Genomic DNA, 17,944 nt, shown 5'->3' on the forward strand with positions numbered 1-17,944 from the left:
GAAGAGGACGTTGACGAAGACGACGACGATGAAGAGGACATCGACGAAGACGACAACGAAGACGACGACGAAGACGACGAAGACGAAGACGAAGACGAAGACGAAGACGAAGACGAAGACGAAGACGAAGACGAAGACGAAGACGTAGACGGCGAAGACGAAGACAACGACGAAGACGACGACGAAGACGACGACGACGAAGACGACGACGAACATGTCGACAACGTCGATGGCCCCACTAACGCAGCTTCTCACTCACTCGCCCAAGACGATTTCTTTGCCCTATAACTATGGCGTGCAGTGACCGGTCCAGCGGGGGAACAGCGAGCATTCCCGCACAGTCCAGCGGTTCGTGAGCCAGGCCAGCAGGCGCTCGACACCGAGGCCGTAGCCGCCGTGCTCGCACGTACCGTACCTGCGCTGGTCCGTGTACCAGTAGTACGGCGAGGGGTCGATGCCCTCGCGCTTGTACGCCTCCAGAAGCTCGGCGTGGTTCTTCATCCTCATACTGCCGCCGACAATCTCACCGACGCCAGGCATAAGCAGGTCGACCGACTCGGTAAAGGCCTCGTTACCCGGCACACGCTTCATGTAGAATGCCTTGAGCTCACGGGGGAACGAGTGCAGCAGAATCGGCACGCCCATCTGGTCGGTCATCTTGCGCTCGGCCGCCTCGGCGATGTCGTCGCCGATCTTGTGTGGCTCGCCGTCCTCGTTGAGGATGCCGTGCTCGTTCAGGTATTGGATCGCGTCCTTGTAGTTCAGACGCAGGAACGGCCGCTTGGGCGGCTGGAAGCCGGGGTTCAGCGTCTCGATCAGCGCGCGGATCTTGTCGACACGCAGCAGGCGGTCGACCACGCCGCAAATGTCCTGCTCAATGTGCGAGAGCAGGTCGTCGAACGACACAAATGCCAGCTCGATCTCCAGGTGCGTGTACTCGCTCAGGTGGCGGCGCGTGTGGCTCTTCTCCGCGCGGAAGCTCTCCTGCACGCAGTACACGTCGCCAAGCGCGGGGAGACACGTCTCAAGGTACAGCTGCGAGCTCTGCGTCAGGTACGCCTTCTCGCCATAATAGTCGAACGCAAAGAGCGTGCTGCCGCCCTCGACCTGAGTCTGGACCATGCACGGCGGCGTCACCTCGAGCATGCCCGTCGACGCAAACTCGTCGCGGAATGCCTGGAGCACGGCCGCGCGCACGCGGAGCACCGACGACGCCGTCTCGCCACGCAGGACGAGGTGGCGCAGATCCGCAAGGATCGACGGGTCCGCGTTCTCCGACACGCGGTTTGTGATGGCCTCGTCGCCGCCAGGCGCCTTGCCGACACACTCCCAGTAGTCGACCACCATCTCGTGGTGGTCCGGCGCCGTCTTGCCCTCTGGCAGGGCCTGGATCACACCGTACATCTCGACCGAGCTCTCGAGCGTGAGCGTGAGCGCGTCGTACGTCTGCGTCAAGCGCCCCTGCAGCACGCACTGCAGGAAACCGGTGCCGTCGCGCAGGATCAGGAACATGCGGTCCTTCTGCACACGCAGGCGGTGCACCCAGCCGCACACCTTGACGCGCGTGTCGCGGTGCTGCACACCCGCCACGATCTTGATGCGCTTCGGTGCGGGCGCGCCCTCCGGCGGTGCAAGCGTGATCTTCTTGCTCTCCTCGAGCTTCTTCTGCTCCTGTGCGGCACGCTCAGCCTCCTGTGAGGCGTTCTCAGCGGCCTTCTGCTTCTTCTTCTGTGCCATCTCATACAGCTTCTTCGCCTTCTTCACACCCGACGCAGACAGCGGCTCGTACCCGTCCGCATCGGCCTTCTTCGTAAATAGCTGGATCTGCGCGCCGCGCGCCGTCATAGCGCCCACAGCTGTCGCGAACGGTGCAGCCTCCGTGCCCTGGCCGGTCTCGTCACTACCGACCGCCTCGTTGAAGTACACAGCCGGCATGTCGCTAACCTGGATCGCCTCCACGGCGTGCGTGACAGGCGCTACTGGATCCGTCATTGTGAGTCAGAAGAAGGCACGATGCAAACCCTGGCAGGTCCGCGTCGCTTACGTGATACCCCACCTGCCCCGAGCCGCCACCGCCCATGGCTCCCCTTTGACCGCCATGGGGCCACGACAGATTGTCAGGGGCGCACTGGCTGCTCTAGCGTGTGTATGCGCTGTGCTGGCCATGCCTGCCGGCAGTGCGTGCGGTTCTGCGCCTCGGGCCCCCCTTGTGCAGGCCCAAGGCGACATGCCAGTGCCTGAGCACTATATGGTCATGCTGAAGCCAGGTGTATCGAGCGCCGCATTTCTCGCGCACCGCGCCGCTGTAGCGCAGTTTGTCCTGGCATCGATCCCAGGTGTTTCATCGGACGCCAACTTTGGGTTCCGCCACATCTACGATATGGACTCGCACCTGCAGGGCTATGCGGGGCGATTCTCGCCGGCTATGCTGCAGTACATCCGCGCGCAGCCGGAGGTCGACTACGTGGAAGTCGACTCGATCGTGCGCGCGACTGTGCTCGAGCAGGACGACCGGTATGTGAGCGAGATGCCGCCCGCTGCTACCGCGCAGACGATGCCGTGGGACGATCCGCTCCGCCACCTGACAGAGGACGGCGCGCCGTGGGGCCTCGCGCGTATCTCTCACCGGCGCTCGCTGAGCCTCGGCACCTTCAACAAGTACGTGTACGAGTCGGCTGCGGGTGATGGCGTCACTGCCTACATTATCGACACGGGCATCCGCGTGGACCACGAGGACTTTGGTGGGCGCGCGCGATGGGGCACGACGATCCCCGAGGGCGACACCGACGAGGATGGGCACGGCCATGGGACGCACTGTGCGGGTACGATCGGCTCCACGACGTATGGCGTGGCCAAAAACGCGGAGCTTGTGGCTGTCAAGGTGCTGAACTCGGAGGGCCAGGGCGCCATGTCGGATGTCACGGCGGGTGTGCTGTGGGCCGTCGCAGATGCACAGGAGCGTACACGCCGGATGCGCGCGCGGCCCTGGTTGCCCGCGGCGCGCAAGCACCGCGGTTTTGTTGCGAGCATGTCGCTCGGCGGCGCGAAGTCTCCAACGCTCGAGCGGGCGGTGAATGGCGCCGTGTCCGTCGGAATGCACTTTGCTGTGGCTGCAGGCAACGAGAACCAAGACGCATGCAATGTGTCGCCCGCCTCAGCGAAGCACGCCGTGACCGTCGGCGCATCGACGATTGCGGACGAGCGCGCGTTCTTCAGTAACAAGGGCTCGTGTGTGGATATCTTTGCGCCTGGCCTTGGCGTGCTATCGACGTGGAACGCGGGTCCGCGCTCGACGAATGTCATGTCGGGCACGTCGATGGCTACGCCGCACGTGGCCGGCCTGATGGCGTACATGCTGTCGATCTACGGCACGGAGGACTTTGGGCTCGTGGCCGAGCCGCCGCAGCACACATGGCGCGCGTGGGTGCACGCCCTCTCCCGCATGATGCCAGCGCCATTCCAGGTGCTGCTGCGGTCGCATGAGACGCTATGGCCGGCCATGGAGGTGCCGGGCGCTGCGGTACGGAGCGTGGAGAGCCGCCTGACACCGGCGCAGCTCCGGCGTGCGATGCGCTCGATGGCGACGGCCGGTGCGCTGACGGACCTGGACCCGGATACCATTAACAAGTTGGCCTACAACAATGCAACAAGCGTAGCGCTTTAAAAGTCGGGGAACAGGCCGGGGAACTCATCCGGCGCATCAGGACGGTGGTACTCGGCAAGGTCGATCTCGGGGTACTTTTCGAATCTGGGTAAGCCACATATACGTACTGGCTCGCATCGCCTTGGATGCTAACGGGGGGCACGTATGGCGCGGGGATCTCCTTGCGGTACAGGCAGTCCCAGTCGATCTCGGCAAACCACATGTGCGAGAAAATGTCGCGGCTGCCGCGCGCCAGGTTACCGAAGCGCTTGGACAAGTCGGCGGTAAGCAGAGACTTGAGCAGATCCTTGGCGCCTGCCTCGAAGAACGACGGATATTGCACGTGGCCAGCAAGGATCTTCTCGTACAGCTTGATAGGATTGTTGTCTTCTGTGTAGAAGGGCGGATAGCCCGCGAGCATTTCGAAGAGCAGCACACCGACGGACCACCAGTCGACGCTGGAGTTGTAGCCGCGCGCGCGGATGATCTCCGGCGCGAGGTAGTCGGGGGTACCGCACAGCGTCCAGCACATACCATTGGACTGCGCGGTAATTTTGGCGAAGCCAAAATCGATGAGCTTCAGGTGCCCATCGGCGGCAATGAGAATATTTTCGGGCTTGAGATCACGGTACACAATGTTGTGCTTGTGCAAAAAGTCGATGGCGAGGGCCACCTCGCTGATGTAGAATTTTGCGACCTGCGCCGGAAAGCGCCGACTGTGTCGCAGTAGTGTGAAGAGCTCACCTCCTGGCACAAAGTCCATTACCAAATAAAGGAAGGTGGGGTCCTGGAATGTGCCCCATAGGTTGACAAGGAATGGGTGACGCACCATCGACAGCACCTGATGCTCGTTGTTGGCGTGCTCGACCTGCTTCATCTTCACGACGTGGGCCTTCTTCAGGACCTTGATTGCGTAAAATCGCTGGTTGTGGACGGAGCGCACCAGATGCACACGTCCAAACGAGCCTGTACCAAGCGTGCGCAGTATGGTAAAGTCGTCAAGCTTGTAGCGCCCCTTGAGAGAGCGCACGGGCAGGCCGGTCAGGGGGTTCACCTGGTTCGGCGGCACCGACGGCGTGGAGGACGTCGACGCAGGGACCGACTGCGATGGTGCCACATAGACAGGACCTGTGCTTGCCCCAGCCGGTGAGCCCTTGTCGGGGGCAGGCGACGCTGACCCCTGGGCGATGGCCACCGGCGCAGGGACAGAGATCACCTCTGGTTTGTCCGCCGTAGACGTCGTCGCCTCATTCTTGCTCTCATCTTTCTGGGATTTCTTGTCCGCCTTCTCACGTTTATCATGATGAAAGCCGAACAGGTGCGGCATGGCGCATAGAGCGTCGTGGTCGACAGGCCGGTGCCGGGATCACACGCCCGATCTCGGCGCCGAGCTTAGTCATGCGACGGAGACTGTAACGCCTCCACACCCCCACCGTTCACGCAGGATGAGCGCTCGACTCGCCGTGCGTGTGGCGTGGACGAGTGTGCGAGCGAGTGCGTCGATAGCGCAGTATGGACGCTGGCAGAAACCTGTCTTTACAAGTAGCCCAGCTGCTTGGCGAGCGTACGTGGCGGCGCCGCCCCCTGGGCAGCGCCCAGAGCCGACGCCCCTCGAAATGACTGTGTACCATCGCATGGTGGACCACACACTCGACGAGCTCACCGCGCAACTCGAGGAGCTGCTTGAGACAAAAGATCTTGATGCCCTGGAGGAGGGACGCGGCGGTAGTATGAGCGACTGGGACGTCGAGTATGCAGTACGTATCAGCGGCTCACCGCAGTCGGGTGTGCTGAACCTGCGCCTCGGATCGTACGGCACGTACGTGATCAACAAGCAGCCGCCCACGAGGCAGATCTGGCTCTCAAGCCCATCTAGGTACGTGGCCGGGGCTGACGACAGTGGTCCGAAACGCTTCGACTATGATGGCACGCAGCAGAGATGGTTCACTATCAAGGACGGCGAGCTATTCTATTTCGACGAGCTGCTCACGAAAGAGCTCAGCGACGTGTTCCAAACGACGCTGGACCTCGCGCTCGACGTGCCATCAACCCAGGCGCCGCCGTAGTGTCACGTGCATAGCTAGCTGCAGAGTCTACACGCGCATGCAAGTACCTGCACGCGCGATGCACGGGGCTCAGGGCCCCACGGACCCGCGCGTCTACCCTGTTCATTCTACCACTTCTGGTCGTGTCGCGTAGACCTTGTCGCTGAGGAGGACGGCACTGACGTATGGCCCCTAACGGTCAGCGCATGGGTAGCAAGTTCTTACATCAGATCACAGGGTTGGGCGGGAATCAAGCCCAAGATACATCGACACAGTCGAGCAACAGTGCAAGTTCGCCCATGAAGAATCAGCTCGCCTCGCTCTTCCACAAAAAAGAGCCGGCGCGCGTCACGTCGCCTATTGAGACGCCGCCTGTGTCGGCTCCTTCTGGGTATACCCAGGGAGACAGCGCTGGTCGCTATAGCAACGACGCGATGAGCGGACGTCGGTTTTTTGGTGCCGACACTAGCGGCGCGGGTCGCCCGTCAATGGACACGAATGGCGTGCAGGCAGGCCGCTTTCCCCAGGCAGGGGGCTTTGGGCAGCAAGTGAACAATTTTGGCAGTGGCGCCATGCAGCAAACTGGCCAGCTGGGTATGGGTGCCACGCGCATCACGCAGCAAGGCATGAACCAGGTCGGCCAATTTGGTCGCGATGGCTGGCAGTATGCAGGCCAGGGCCTTGAGGGCCTTGGCCAGAACACCCTTGGCCAGGTGGACCAGGCTGGACAAAACACGATCGGCCAAGCGGGTCCCTTTGGCCAAAACGCGCTCGGGCAAGCAGGGCAGTTTGGCCAGAACACGCTCGGACAAGCGGGCCAGTTTGGCCAGAATGCAGTCGGGCAAGCGGGCCAGTTTGGCCAGAACACGGCAGGTCAAGCAGGGCAGTTTGGCCAGAACACGCTCGGACAAGCAGGCCAGTTTGGCCAGAACACGGCAGGTCAAGCAGGGCAGTTTGGCCAGAACACGCTCGGACAAGCAGGCCAGTTTGGCCAGAACACGGCAGGTCAAGCAGGCCAGTTTGGCCAGAACACGGCAGGTCAAGCAGGGCAGTTTGGCCAAAACGCACTCGGGCAGGCAGGCCAGTTTGGCCAGAATGCAGTCGGACAAGCAGATCAGTTTGACCAACACATGATCGGACAAGCGGGTCAGTTTGACCAGAACACGGAGGGTCACATGGGACCGTTTGGCCAAAGTTCTATGGGCTATGCCAGCGATGGCGCCGGTCAGGTGGGCTCTATGGCGCATACTCCAGTTGGCTTTGCCGGAGAGGGACCGGACCAGAGCGCCATTAGCCAAGCCGGCCCACATGGCCAGACACGTTCTCTAGAACAGGGCCCTGATTCCAATGCGCCCCAGGTGCCTTACGGGCAGGACACGAGCGTGTCTGGCGCACCGGCGTCGTATGCAGCAGGGAACACAGGTGCAGCGTGGTCCGTGGCGGAGCCGGCCGCGGCGCCTGCAGATGCATCGCAAGATTCAACGGTCTCGCCGGTACGCTCGCAAGGACCGCCAGCGCCATGGATGTCGTCTGCGCCGCCCAAGCACGAGGACCCTGTTGATGCAGTCCAATTGGCACGGACGTACTACGTGGAGCTTCTGCAGTTCTTCCGCACGCAGCCGGCGAGGCACTCGCTGCTTACACCGTCGCGCTCGAACGCGCGGGAAAAGCTGACGCGTCTGAACAAGCAGCAGTTTTCGGAACTCTCGACGGATGTGCATGATGAGCTGCAGCGGCGCCAGGACGTGCAGCAGCAGCTACCGTACCTGCCGGGCCGCGATGACTTCCATCCTAAGCGCAACCAGGCGCGACAGAAACTGTCGACGTTGCCCAAGAGCCGCTTCCGCGATCTTGCCTCAGATGTCTTCTTTGAGCTGGAACGACGGTATCCCGAGCTGCCTCTTGAACTGCGCAGCGAGTCGCTGGAGTACCTCATGGGCGGACGCGATGCGCACGACGGACCGCCGCCGGTGCCGAACAGCAACGTGGTGAGTGTGGCCTCTGTGCCAGAGGAGCAGTCTGTCGTGTCTTCTGCGGCGCCAGAAAAGGCGCCTAACACGAATCGCCTCTCCAATACGACACTAGCCCAGCGGCAGCTGGCGGAGGTCATGGCCGACGCCCAGCAGCTGACGAGCTCGCAGGTGTATGTGCCGCCGCGGAGCACGGCGGTCGAAGACGAGCCTGCGGCGATCAACACGCGCGAGGTGCCGGAACCGACCGTGTTGTCCGTCGACCGCGACATCCCTGCCCCGAGTTCCGTCCAGCCGGCGCCGCCAATCGCCACGGAGACGGTGGCGAGCGTGCCGATGGTGCCGGAGCCGGCCCCGGCCCCGGCCCCGGTCCCGGCGCCGACAGCGGACCTGAAGGCGTACGAGGAGCAAGTGGCCGAGCTCCAGCAGCGAGTGCGCATGCTCGAGACGCAGGAAGTGACGCTGCGGGACGAGGGCGACCAGACCCGGCGGCAGCTGGACGAGCTGCAAGCGCGGAATGCGGCGCTGGTGAGCCGCGTCGCACAGCTCGAGCAGGAGTTGGATGGGCATGTGCAGCAGTCGCGGGACCTGCAGGCGCAGAGCGAACAGCATCGCTCGGCGCTGGATGACAAGCACGCGGAGCTGCTACAGTACCGCGCCGACCTCGACGATTTGCGGCGGCAGTACGACGACCTGCACCTGCAGCATGCGTCGCGTGCGCCAGACGCGGACGCCGAGATGCATTGGAAGCGCGAGATCGATCTCCTGCAGCAGAACACGGCAGAGCACCAGCGCATGGTGCAGGGGTTGCGGGATGAGGTGGCGTCGCTGCTGGATGAGCTGCGCCGTCTGAGTGCGCGCAATGATGCAATGACCGCCGACAAAGAGTCGGATGTGGCGATTATCCGCGACCTGCACCAGCAGATGTCGACGTACAAGCGCCGCTTCGAGCAGGCCAAGACGGAGCTGCGCATGGTACAGACGACGGCGCAGCTCTGGGCGCAGCCGCAGGCGGAAGAGTGGAAGCACATGTCGGACCGCGGCGCGATCGCCGATACGAACTTGCAGGCGTTCCAGTCGTCGATTGACGAGCTGCTTGCGGCCGCTCGCTCGACGACGCCCTCTAACGTGCTGATTGCGATGAAGACGGTGGTCCTGTCTACCACACTCCTGTCTGACGATGTGGCCAAGTTTGAGTCGCAGCCGGAGAACATGGAGTCGCTTACCGCGCAGCAGCGCGAGGATGTCCACTCGCTCAAGACGAGTATGTCAGATGCGCTTTCGAACCTGATGACCGCATGTCGCCATCACGCGTCGTCGCAGGGCCTCTCGCCTGTGAGCCTTGTGGATGCGGCCGCGACGCACGTCGCGACCGCGGTCGTGGAGCTGATCAAGCTGCTCAAGCTCCGCCACGTGCCGAAGCCTGCTGAGGACGATGCGAGCCTGGACAGCCCCAACGACTCGACGATGCCGAGTGGCCTCAAGCCGCTGCACATGCGCGGCGCGGCGTCGCCGCCCAACATGATCCCACGCTCGTTCCCTCGTGCAGCGGTGTCAAGTCCGTCGCTGCGCTCCCTGTCCTACTCTCATTCTAACTTGGAGAGCCGCATGCTGGCCATGGACAAGCAGGGCTTGTCGGGCTCGCCCTCACGGAGTGTAGCGGCGCCCTCAAGTGGTTTGTCGCCACTGCCGCCAATGCCGCCGACCCCAGCGCCGCGCGAGCAGCCGACCCCAGCGCCGCGCGAGCTGCCGAGCATCCCCAATGCGGCCCCCAGCGCGCGTGAGCCGGCGCCCACATCTCTGCTGACCCTGCCGTCGGTGTCAGCCGCTGCGCCGTGGAGCGTCAACATGCAGGCGCAGGACGCGCAGAGTTCGATCGCGTATGGCGCTGCCGTTGCGGCACCCGTTGACGAAATGACCGCACGTGAAGAGGCGGATAACTGGGCGGAACTGCGCAACTACATCGAGGTGCAGACGGAGGCGATCGTGCATTCGATCCAGTCGCTGTTGTCGGCACTACGGGAAGGCGCGCAAGGTGTGCAGCTGAATGAGAACCTGACGCAAATCACGACGATCGTATCGTCGATTGTGGCCATTTCGCGCGATCACCTGCCGCAAGTGTCTACGCGGCAACCGTCGATGGCCACGGAGGCCGAGCGCATCTTTGCCGATCTGACGGAGAACTGTGACCGTTTGAGCGACATGCAGAGTAATGAGACCTTTGACCGCTCCGCCAAGAGCGTCATGGCCAGCGCTTCGTACGGCGTGGCCAAGGGCCTGAAGTCGCTCAACGAGCTGCTCACCGCGGCGGACGAAGCCCCCTAGTTGCATCAGATAAGCAGTAGTCGCACGTGAGTTATTTGGCATCTGGCCGGGCCCGACGCCCACCGGTTAGCATAGGTTGTGTACGTAATCGGCCATAAGTGACGCGCGGACCGGTGCAGCCAGATACGCTGCGTTAAGCCGGGGCCCAACAGGTGCCAGACGTGCATTCTCATGCAGCTCAGCCACATTAACCGGTCACCCCGGACCATTTGCATCTTCGCATCCTCCGTCACCGATCTTCGACATGGCCGCTCCAAGCAAGTCTGCCAAGCCTAAGGTTACTCCTGCCACTCACTTGATTGCTGGTGGTATCGCCGGCTTTGCCGAGGCGATTACCTGCCACCGTACGTATGCCGAAGCTGACGGGCGCAGCGCTGGACACCATTAAGGTGCGCATGCAGCTGTCGCGCAAGGGCCGTGGCGCTGGCGAGCGGCCCCGTGGCTTCTTCGCGACGGGTGCACACATCGTGCGCCGCGAGACGCCCCTAGGTCTCTACAAGGGTCTCGGGGCCGTGCTGGCGGGTATCGTGCCGAAGATGGCCATCCGCTTCATGAGCTTTGAGCAGTACAAGGGCCTGCTCGCCAACAAGGAGACCGGTGTGACAAGCGCTCAGGGCGTCTTTTTCGCCGGTCTTCTGGCCGGTATCACCGAGGCGGTCGCCGTCGTGAACCCCATGGAGGTCGTGAAGATCCGTCTGCAGGCGCAACAGCACTCGCTCGCCGACCCGATGGAGAAGCCCCGCTACCACAATGCCGCGCACGCCCTCTACACGATCGTGCGTGAGGAAGGCTTTTTCACCCTCTACCGCGGTGTGGCCCTCACGGCGGCGCGCCAGGCCACCAACCAGGCGGCTAACTTCACCGCATACCAGGAGCTCAAGGCTCTGGCCCAGCGCCTCCAGGGCACGAAGGACCTGCCTTCGTACGAGACGGCTACGATCGGTCTGATCTCGGGTGCCCTCGGTCCGTTCTCGAACGCCCCCATCGACACCATCAAGACCCGCATCCAGCGCGCTAGCAAGGTGGAGGGTGAGACGGCGGTCAGCCGTGTTATGAAGGGTACGTTGGACCACTAACATGCCAGTCGCGCGTGAGATGTTTGCCCAGGAGGGTGTGAGCGCCTTCTGGAAGGGCATTACCCCTCGTGTTGCTCGTGTTGCACCGGGCCAGGCGGTCGTATTTACGATCTACGAAAAGGTCAAGGGTATTCTTGAAAACAGCGGTCAGCCCAAGACCCCCGATACGATCAAGCAGTAAATGTATACACCTGTAGATCTGCCGAAGACCCTGAGGCGCTTGGCGTCCCTGATTATCACGTGATTCCGGGATATGTCCGATCTCTTGCAGAACGCCAACGTCGGCGGAAAAGAAGCTTGGAGACGTAGGAAGGCTAAGCGGAATTCCGTGTACCTCTCAGAGTGCAGTCCTTCCTTGACAGAGAGGGTGTCGTATCCAGATTGAAAGCCCTATATTCTCCACGAGGCCCACGTCCAAGTGGCCGTGTCATCCGATCTACTTAGACCACCGCGTACGAGCATGCAAGAGCCGTCCGAGGACGCGGCCCGCTCTGGATCTCTGCCCTCAACCCCGCGGCATCTGCATACCCCCAGCCAACTGGACCAGCCTGCATCCACCCCTGATACCCAGTCACATCCAATGCTAGATTCCTCACCGTCAGGTTCGAACGGCACAGCGTATCCTCCGCAGGTCTCGTACCCAATGATGGCGTCGGTCATGTCTGCACCGCCGAACATGGCCATGCAGATGGTGGGATGGGGGCCACAGGTCGCCCACATGCCGCTCTTCATGCCTATGTCGCCCACGACATCATCTTTCAACAGCTACGCCGGAGGCTCCCCGATGCCACCCGGCTTCGCCGCGGCTAGCCCTGCGTCGCCAGCGATGGTGCCAGTAGGGCGCACGGTCTACATTGGAAATATTCCGTCTGAGGCGTCTGTTTCTGAATTGCTGGACCTTGTACACTTTGGACCGATTGAAAATGTGCGCCTGCTGCCCGAGAAAAACTGCGCCTTCATTTCGTTCCTCACAGGCCAGGTCGCGGCCGCGTTTCATGCCGACTCATCTGTGAAGCACGTCTCGCTAAGAAGCCAGGAGCTAAAGATCGGGTGGGGCAAGCCATCTGTGCCCCCACCAGCCGTCTTGTACGCTGTGCAGCACCACCAGGCATCACGCAATGTGTATATCGGTAGCCTTAATCCTGCGACTACCGAGGAGGACCTCCGTATGGACCTCTCACGCTTTGGACCCATTGATCAGATCAAGATTTTGCGCGACCAGAACATCGCATTCGTCCACTTCCTGTCGATTCAAGACGCGATGAAAGTGGTGGCCATCCTGCCTACGGAGACCGCATGGAGCGAGCAGCGCATCAATTATGGTAAAGATCGCTGTGCCTATGTGCCGAAGGGCCAGCAGCAGATTCAGGCACACAACCACCAGGCCGCTGCCATGGGCCTAGCCGCGGCAACGTGGCTCGGGTACCCGACAGGCTACGTCAACATGTCACCGCAGTCGCCCTTCCATCAGGGTATGAGCTCCGATGACCACACGAATGATGACACCGATACCACTGGGCATCCTGGCGCCCCGTCCCGGCACCAGATGGAGCCACAGCTCCACCAGTTTGGCAACCGGACTGTCTACCTGGGGAACCTGCACCCTGATACGACTGCGGAGGACATTTGCAATCACGTCCGCGGCGGCATCTTACAGTCGGTCCGGTACATGCCGGACCGCCACATTGCCTTTGTGACATTTGTGGACCACAATGCGGCGCTGACTTTCTTCCACATGGCGCTGGCCACAGGCATCACGATCCACAACCGACGCCTGAAAATTGGCTGGGGGAAGCCCACGGGCCCTCTAAGTCCAGCCTTGGCACTCGCAGTGCAGGCAGGGGCCTCGCGTAATGTGTATATTGGAAATATCAGTGACCCACATTTGATGGACGAGGACAAAATCCGCGCCGATCTGTCTGAATATGGCGAACTCGAAATGGTCAACACGCTGAAGGAACGCAACTGCGTACGTGAGGAGACACTAACAGCAGGCGTTTGCGAACTTCGTCAACATCCAATCTGCCATCAAATGTATTGAAGGCCTCAAGTACCACGATGATTATCAATCTGTCAAGATCTCTTTTGGCAAAGATCGCTGCGGCAATCCTCCACGATATCTTGGAAAGCTCGGCGTGAAAATGCCCAACTCGCAATTCAGTCCAAGCCTATCTCCGGAGCTGGAACAGCCCACGGAGTCACACGCAGATACGCCCAATGCATAGGACCAATGGGAGAATAGACCATAATGGAGGGCGGAGAAAATGCTGACGGGGTGACCTCTCATGGCATACGTGACTCTTGTACGGAAAGCAAACCAGTGCTCCCAACCAGTTCTCCTAGTTAGTACAACGGTTAGTATATGTCGCTCTCATAAGCGCAAGCTGTGTGGCGCCGACAAGACCCGGGTTCGACTCCCGGATTGGGAACTTTTTTGCTGCTTCTGCCACCACCCCTACACGGTTGGCCGGCGCGCACAAGCACCCGCGCCCTTTGGGAGAGGCACTCCTGTGCACATCTGGGAATCTAGCTAGCTATTTATGCGGGAAGTTCGAATTTTTTGCCTTGGACGACTTGGTTGAAATAGACTGCAGGTCAACCTTGCTGATACGTACTGTAGAAAAAGTCGCCATACAAACCTGTCTGGACGAGACCGGCGACAAAAGCAATGTAGTCAAAGTGGTGCTTCGGCTCAAAGATAAGACTGGTGTGAGAAGCGATGCGGGGCTCACGTACCGGTAGATCCAATTGAGGATGTACAGAGCACGGTAGGCACCCAGTGCAAAAATATAGTGCGTCGTGATCGTCTCCGCCTCGCCGAGGCGCTGTAGCAAGAACATTTGCGGCAAAATGGCCACAGCCTCAAGGAAGATACTGTAAGCCCACAGGATTTCCTTGATCGAGAATTCGTAGTGGAAGAGGAGCGCGAGGATGGCCGGTCCGCCTAGCAACCATTCGAGACGAATCGAGTCGATATCCGCTTCATGGCGAGTCCTGCATGTGAGCCGCGCATACATACTTGTATTCCACCTTGATGAGATATAGGATATACCCTGTGCTGCCAATAAAGAAGATCTTCATCAGGATCAGGTAGGCACTGAGGGGCTGGAACAGGTAGATATACCGCGTCAGGAATACGATAAAATACAGCATCTGTGTCTTGAACGAGATACCTGCCGTCAATGCCTCGTGCCCACGTACCTCGGCATGATCGGCTCGTGATGATCTTGTGCAACAAGATCAAAATGGAGCTCAGATGCGATAAATCACCCAGAAGGCGGAAGATATTCATCGTCGACGCGGTGCGCGAGTGCTCTAGCCAAGGAGGTGCGCGATGGCGGCGACGAGCGCGACGTGGATCGGCCCTGGGCTGTGTCACGTGTACTACACGTGGAGCCGGCCAGCCGCCCCACGATGGAGCGCGGGGTAGCCGTGGGGCGCACCCTCGTCTGCCATGCCCATTTGTACGCCCCTGACAGAGAAGCTCGGCCTGCGCGTCCCTCTTGTGATGGGTGGCATGCAGTGGGTGGGCACGCCGAAGCTCGCAGCGGCTGTATCGAACGCTGGCGCCCTTGGCATGGTGACGGCGCTGACGCAGCCGACACCCCAGGCGCTGCGCGAGGCCGTCAAGGCTACGCGCGCCATGATCGACCCCGAGATTGCCGCGGAGCGCAAAAAGTACGGCGCCTTTGGCGTGAACATCACGCTGCTTCCGGCGATTGTGCCGCCGGACTACCCCGGCTACGCCCGCGCAGCGCTCGAGGCGGGCGTGCGTATCTTTGAGACGGCGGGCAGCAACCGTACGTGGATGGGCCCTAACATGCAGCTGAGCCCGTGATACGCATCCTCAAAGACGCAGGCGCTTTCGTGATCCACAAGTGCACGGCTGTGCGCCACGGCCTCAAGGCACTCAAGCTCGGCGCGGACATGCTGAGCATTGATGGCCTCGAGTGCGCGGGCCATCCCGGTGAAGACGACATTGGCGGCCTCGTGCTCATGGCGCTGGCGGCGCAGCAGATCCCTGCGCCGTTCATCGCGTCGGGCGGTATCGCGAATGGCCGCGGTCTCGCAGCCGCGCTGGCGCTCGGAGCCTGTGGCGCGAATAGTACGTGCCTGACACTGACGCCAGTGGGAACGCGCTTTATGGCGACGACAGAGAGCGAGATCCACGACGCCATCAAGCAGCGCATCTGCGAGGCGAGTGAGCGCGACACGACCCACGTGTTCCGCACGCTGCGCAACACGGCGCGCGTGTTCAAGAACTCGGTGGCTCTTGAAGTGCGTGAAAGGGAGCGGCATGGCGCGCAGTTCAAGGACATCCAGCCGCTAGTCTCGGGCACCCGGGGCCGCCAGGTATACGAGAAGGGCGACCCCGAGGCGGGTGTGTGGACGGCCGGTCAGACGGTGGGCCTGATCCAGGATATTCCTACGTGCAAGGAGCTAGTCGCGCGCATCGAGCGCGAGGCAGAGGGCGTCATCGCGCACACAGCGTCGCTGGTGGCGCCCCGCGAAGCGAAGCTGTAGGTACTTTTAGGTGGAGCCCCTCCGAGTCCATCTCGGCCGACCGCCACTTACGCCTGGGCCACGACCATGCGCGACGGTATATGGCTGCTGGCCGTGGGCTGTGCGCTGGCCGCCGGCACGTATGCTGTCGGCACTCTGCCGCTTGTGTTCCGTCTCTCGCGGTGCAGCCTGCGCAAGCTCGAGCTGTGGGGCGCAGGGCTGCTGCTCGGCGCGGCGCTCACGGTGGTGATCCCGGAGGGCATCTCGAACGTGTATCGGGGGCGCATGTGCCGCGACGAGCCCATGAACGAGACGCACCTATTGCAGTCGAAGGACCTCGTGGCTTTCTGCCTTCTGAGCGGGTTCCTTCTTATGTTTGCGTACGTACGTGGGACTAACGGTAGTGTCGACCAGCACATGGTGGCGCAGTCGCATGCGCGCAGCCACGACGCGCTCGCGCCCGCGGACGAGGAGGAGATGCGTAGCGGTGGCGCGGGCGCGGGCGCGGGCCCGATGACGTGGGATCCGACGACGAGGCCCGGCAGCCCGTCGTCCCTGCGCCAGGTGCTGGGCAGCCTGCTGGGCATCTTGGTCCATGCGGCCGCGGACGGCGTGGCGATGGGCTCCTCGGTCGAGAGCACGAATCAGTCGCTGCGTCTCGTAATTATGCTGGCGGTCATGGTCCACAAAGCGCCTGCCTCGATCGGTATCTGCACGCTCCTCATGTCGCGGCAGCTGCGGCGCGCCGAGATCCGCTGGGCGGTCCTGGCGTTCAGTGTGACGACGCCCCTGTCTGCGCTGCTGACCTACGGCGTGTTGCAGGTCCTGCTCCCCACGACGGGCACGACGAGCGACTCGATGGACACGCGAAAGATCGGCGCGATCCTCTCGTTCAGTGGCGGTACATTTTTGTACGTGGCCATCCATGCTGTGACGGAGCTCGCATCGCCCTCCGCGGGCGCGCACCTCGCGCACCACAGCGACCACGTGCACCACCCTCACGACCACGACCACCCCATTCACGCGCAGACGGGCGAGGCGGTCCTGGGCGCTGCGTCCTCGTCGATCTCCCGCTTCTTCCGGGGCTCCCACGAGGCCGAGACACAGGCCGGGCCGTCGCCTCCGTTCGGTCTCCTGTATGTGGTCGTCGGCTCGGTGGTGCCCCGCCTGCTGCAGCTACTCATAGGCGATGTACATCCCTAAGTCCGGGGTGGAGGCCCCTTGGAATTCGGCCCTTTCTCGTCCACCGACCACGCCGATGACGTACCGCGGCGCGTGGGACGGGCTGCCCACGTCGTCATCGTCGCCCCCGCTGCAGGCGACGCTCTCTTCATCGCCGCCATCGAGTCCGACGCCGTACCAGCGCACGACATCCAGCACGTCCGTGCTGGCCTCGGACCCGTTCTCGGCGTCGGCCAAGTCTCTGTCGATCGGCCCGCCATCCCGCCCGCGGTGGTCTCGCGCGGCGACGGCGCCGGGTCGCGGCGCATCCGAGGTGCCGGCCGGCAGCCTCAATGTGCTCCCGGCGGCCCAGCCAAGCGCGCCCCATGTGCTAGGCGAGTTCTTCGAGTCGCAGTCCGATGTGTCCATGTCGTCGATCGACGAGCTGGGCAGCTCGCTGGAGTCGCCAGTCACGGCGTCGACCATTCCTGCGCGCCGTGCATTCGAGCGCACTGAGAGCGCCAGCACCGACCCCCTGTGTGCGGCGGGCCGCACCGAGTCGTTCTCCCGCTCCGTGCAGCGCCTGCGCCGTAGCGACGCGTCGCCGCAGAAGGGCAGCGCCAGTGCCGGCCCTGCGGCGCCTGCGCCCGCGCCCGCGCCCACGCGCGAGCCCGCGCGGCCCACCGACGCGGCGAGCCGCGCAGACCTCCAGTGGGACGCGCTCGTGAACCGCATCTTTGACGAGGCGCGCGCTCGGCCGGCCCTGCTGCTAGGCGGCTGCGGCCTGGAGAGCGTGCCGTCGGTCGTCGGCGACCTGCGGCACTTTGTGGCGATCGAGCCGCGGCGCGTCGACGCACGCCCATCCAGCGCGAGCCAGACGACGAATGGCGACCAGGTGCAGCTCTACCTATGGGACAACCACCTGACGCGTCTGCCCAGCGCGCTCTTCCAGGTCACGAACCTGGGCGTGCTCTCGCTGCGCAAGAACCACCTCACGCACCTGCCCGCGGCCATCGGCGACCTGCGCCACCTGCGCGAGCTCAATGTAGGCGGCAATGCCCTCACCTACCTGCCGGCCGAGATCCAGCAGCTGCAGCTGCACACATTCACGTACGTGCCCAACCCGTTCCTGCCGATACCCCCCGACGCGGCGCTGGACGTGCGCCCCCTGTACGGCGCGGCGCGACGGCCCACGCGCCCGCCGCCCGCGCTGCGCTGGGC

The 17,944-nt window shown here is 62.7% G+C and overlaps 8 protein-coding genes and 1 pseudogene across 9 annotated transcripts; 7 read left to right on the top strand and 2 right to left on the bottom strand.

Moving 5' to 3' along the window:
• Positions 1 to 288: 288 nt before the first annotated feature.
• MSY001_3318 (uncharacterized protein) lies at positions 289 to 1,992 on the bottom strand (the record flags this gene model as incomplete). The annotated part of the gene is made up of 2 exons (XM_018885215.1): positions 289 to 415; positions 443 to 1,992. 2 exons carry the CDS (start codon positions 1,990 to 1,992, stop codon positions 289 to 291), a joined length of 1,677 nt encoding a protein of 558 aa, XP_018741798.1.
• Positions 1,993 to 2,164: 172 nt separating this feature from the next.
• MSY001_3319 (uncharacterized protein) lies at positions 2,165 to 3,664 on the top strand (the record flags this gene model as incomplete). Its single annotated transcript, XM_018885216.1, has 1 exon — positions 2,165 to 3,664. The coding sequence occupies one exon, from the start codon at positions 2,165 to 2,167 to the stop codon at positions 3,662 to 3,664; it is 1,500 nt and encodes a 499-aa protein (XP_018741799.1).
• Positions 3,665 to 5,873: 2,209 nt separating this feature from the next.
• Positions 5,874 to 9,983, top strand: MSY001_3320 (uncharacterized protein; the record flags this gene model as incomplete). The annotated part of the gene is made up of 1 exon (XM_018885217.1): positions 5,874 to 9,983. The coding sequence occupies one exon, from the start codon at positions 5,874 to 5,876 to the stop codon at positions 9,981 to 9,983; it is 4,110 nt and encodes a 1,369-aa protein (XP_018741800.1).
• Positions 9,984 to 10,227: 244 nt separating this feature from the next.
• MSY001_3321 (uncharacterized protein) lies at positions 10,228 to 11,240 on the top strand (the record flags this gene model as incomplete). Its single annotated transcript, XM_018885218.1, has 3 exons — positions 10,228 to 10,327; positions 10,356 to 11,042; positions 11,068 to 11,240. The coding sequence occupies 3 exons, from the start codon at positions 10,228 to 10,230 to the stop codon at positions 11,238 to 11,240; spliced, it is 960 nt and encodes a 319-aa protein (XP_018741801.1).
• Positions 11,241 to 11,519: 279 nt separating this feature from the next.
• MSY001_3322 (uncharacterized protein) lies at positions 11,520 to 13,284 on the top strand (the record flags this gene model as incomplete). The annotated part of the gene is made up of 2 exons (XM_018885221.1): positions 11,520 to 13,028; positions 13,051 to 13,284. The coding sequence occupies 2 exons, from the start codon at positions 11,520 to 11,522 to the stop codon at positions 13,282 to 13,284; spliced, it is 1,743 nt and encodes a 580-aa protein (XP_018741802.1).
• Positions 13,285 to 13,597: 313 nt separating this feature from the next.
• MSY001_3323 (uncharacterized protein) lies at positions 13,598 to 14,351 on the bottom strand (the record flags this gene model as incomplete). Its single annotated transcript, XM_018885222.1, has 5 exons — positions 13,598 to 13,647; positions 13,675 to 13,763; positions 13,796 to 14,053; positions 14,079 to 14,232; positions 14,261 to 14,351. 5 exons carry the CDS (start codon positions 14,349 to 14,351, stop codon positions 13,598 to 13,600), a joined length of 642 nt encoding a protein of 213 aa, XP_018741803.1.
• Positions 14,352 to 14,513: 162 nt separating this feature from the next.
• Positions 14,514 to 15,583, top strand: MSY001_3324 (uncharacterized protein; the record flags this gene model as incomplete). Its single annotated transcript, XM_018885223.1, has 2 exons — positions 14,514 to 14,859; positions 14,886 to 15,583. The coding sequence occupies 2 exons, from the start codon at positions 14,514 to 14,516 to the stop codon at positions 15,581 to 15,583; spliced, it is 1,044 nt and encodes a 347-aa protein (XP_018741804.1).
• Positions 15,584 to 15,649: 66 nt separating this feature from the next.
• Positions 15,650 to 16,765, top strand: MSY001_3325 (uncharacterized protein; the record flags this gene model as incomplete). The annotated part of the gene is made up of 1 exon (XM_018885224.1): positions 15,650 to 16,765. One exon carries the CDS (start codon positions 15,650 to 15,652, stop codon positions 16,763 to 16,765), a length of 1,116 nt encoding a protein of 371 aa, XP_018741805.1.
• Positions 16,766 to 16,820: 55 nt separating this feature from the next.
• On the top strand, positions 16,821 to 17,894 carry MSY001_3326 (annotated as a pseudogene). Its single transcript has one exon. A coding segment is annotated over exon 1 (1,074 nt).
• Positions 17,895 to 17,944: the final 50 nt, after the last annotated feature.

The sequence above is a fragment of the Malassezia sympodialis genome, genomic scaffold (assembly GCF_000349305.1).
Source record: "Malassezia sympodialis ATCC 42132 genomic scaffold, msy_sf_23, whole genome shotgun sequence".
In the NCBI taxonomy this organism is placed as follows: Eukaryota; Fungi; Basidiomycota; class Malasseziomycetes; order Malasseziales; family Malasseziaceae; genus Malassezia; species Malassezia sympodialis.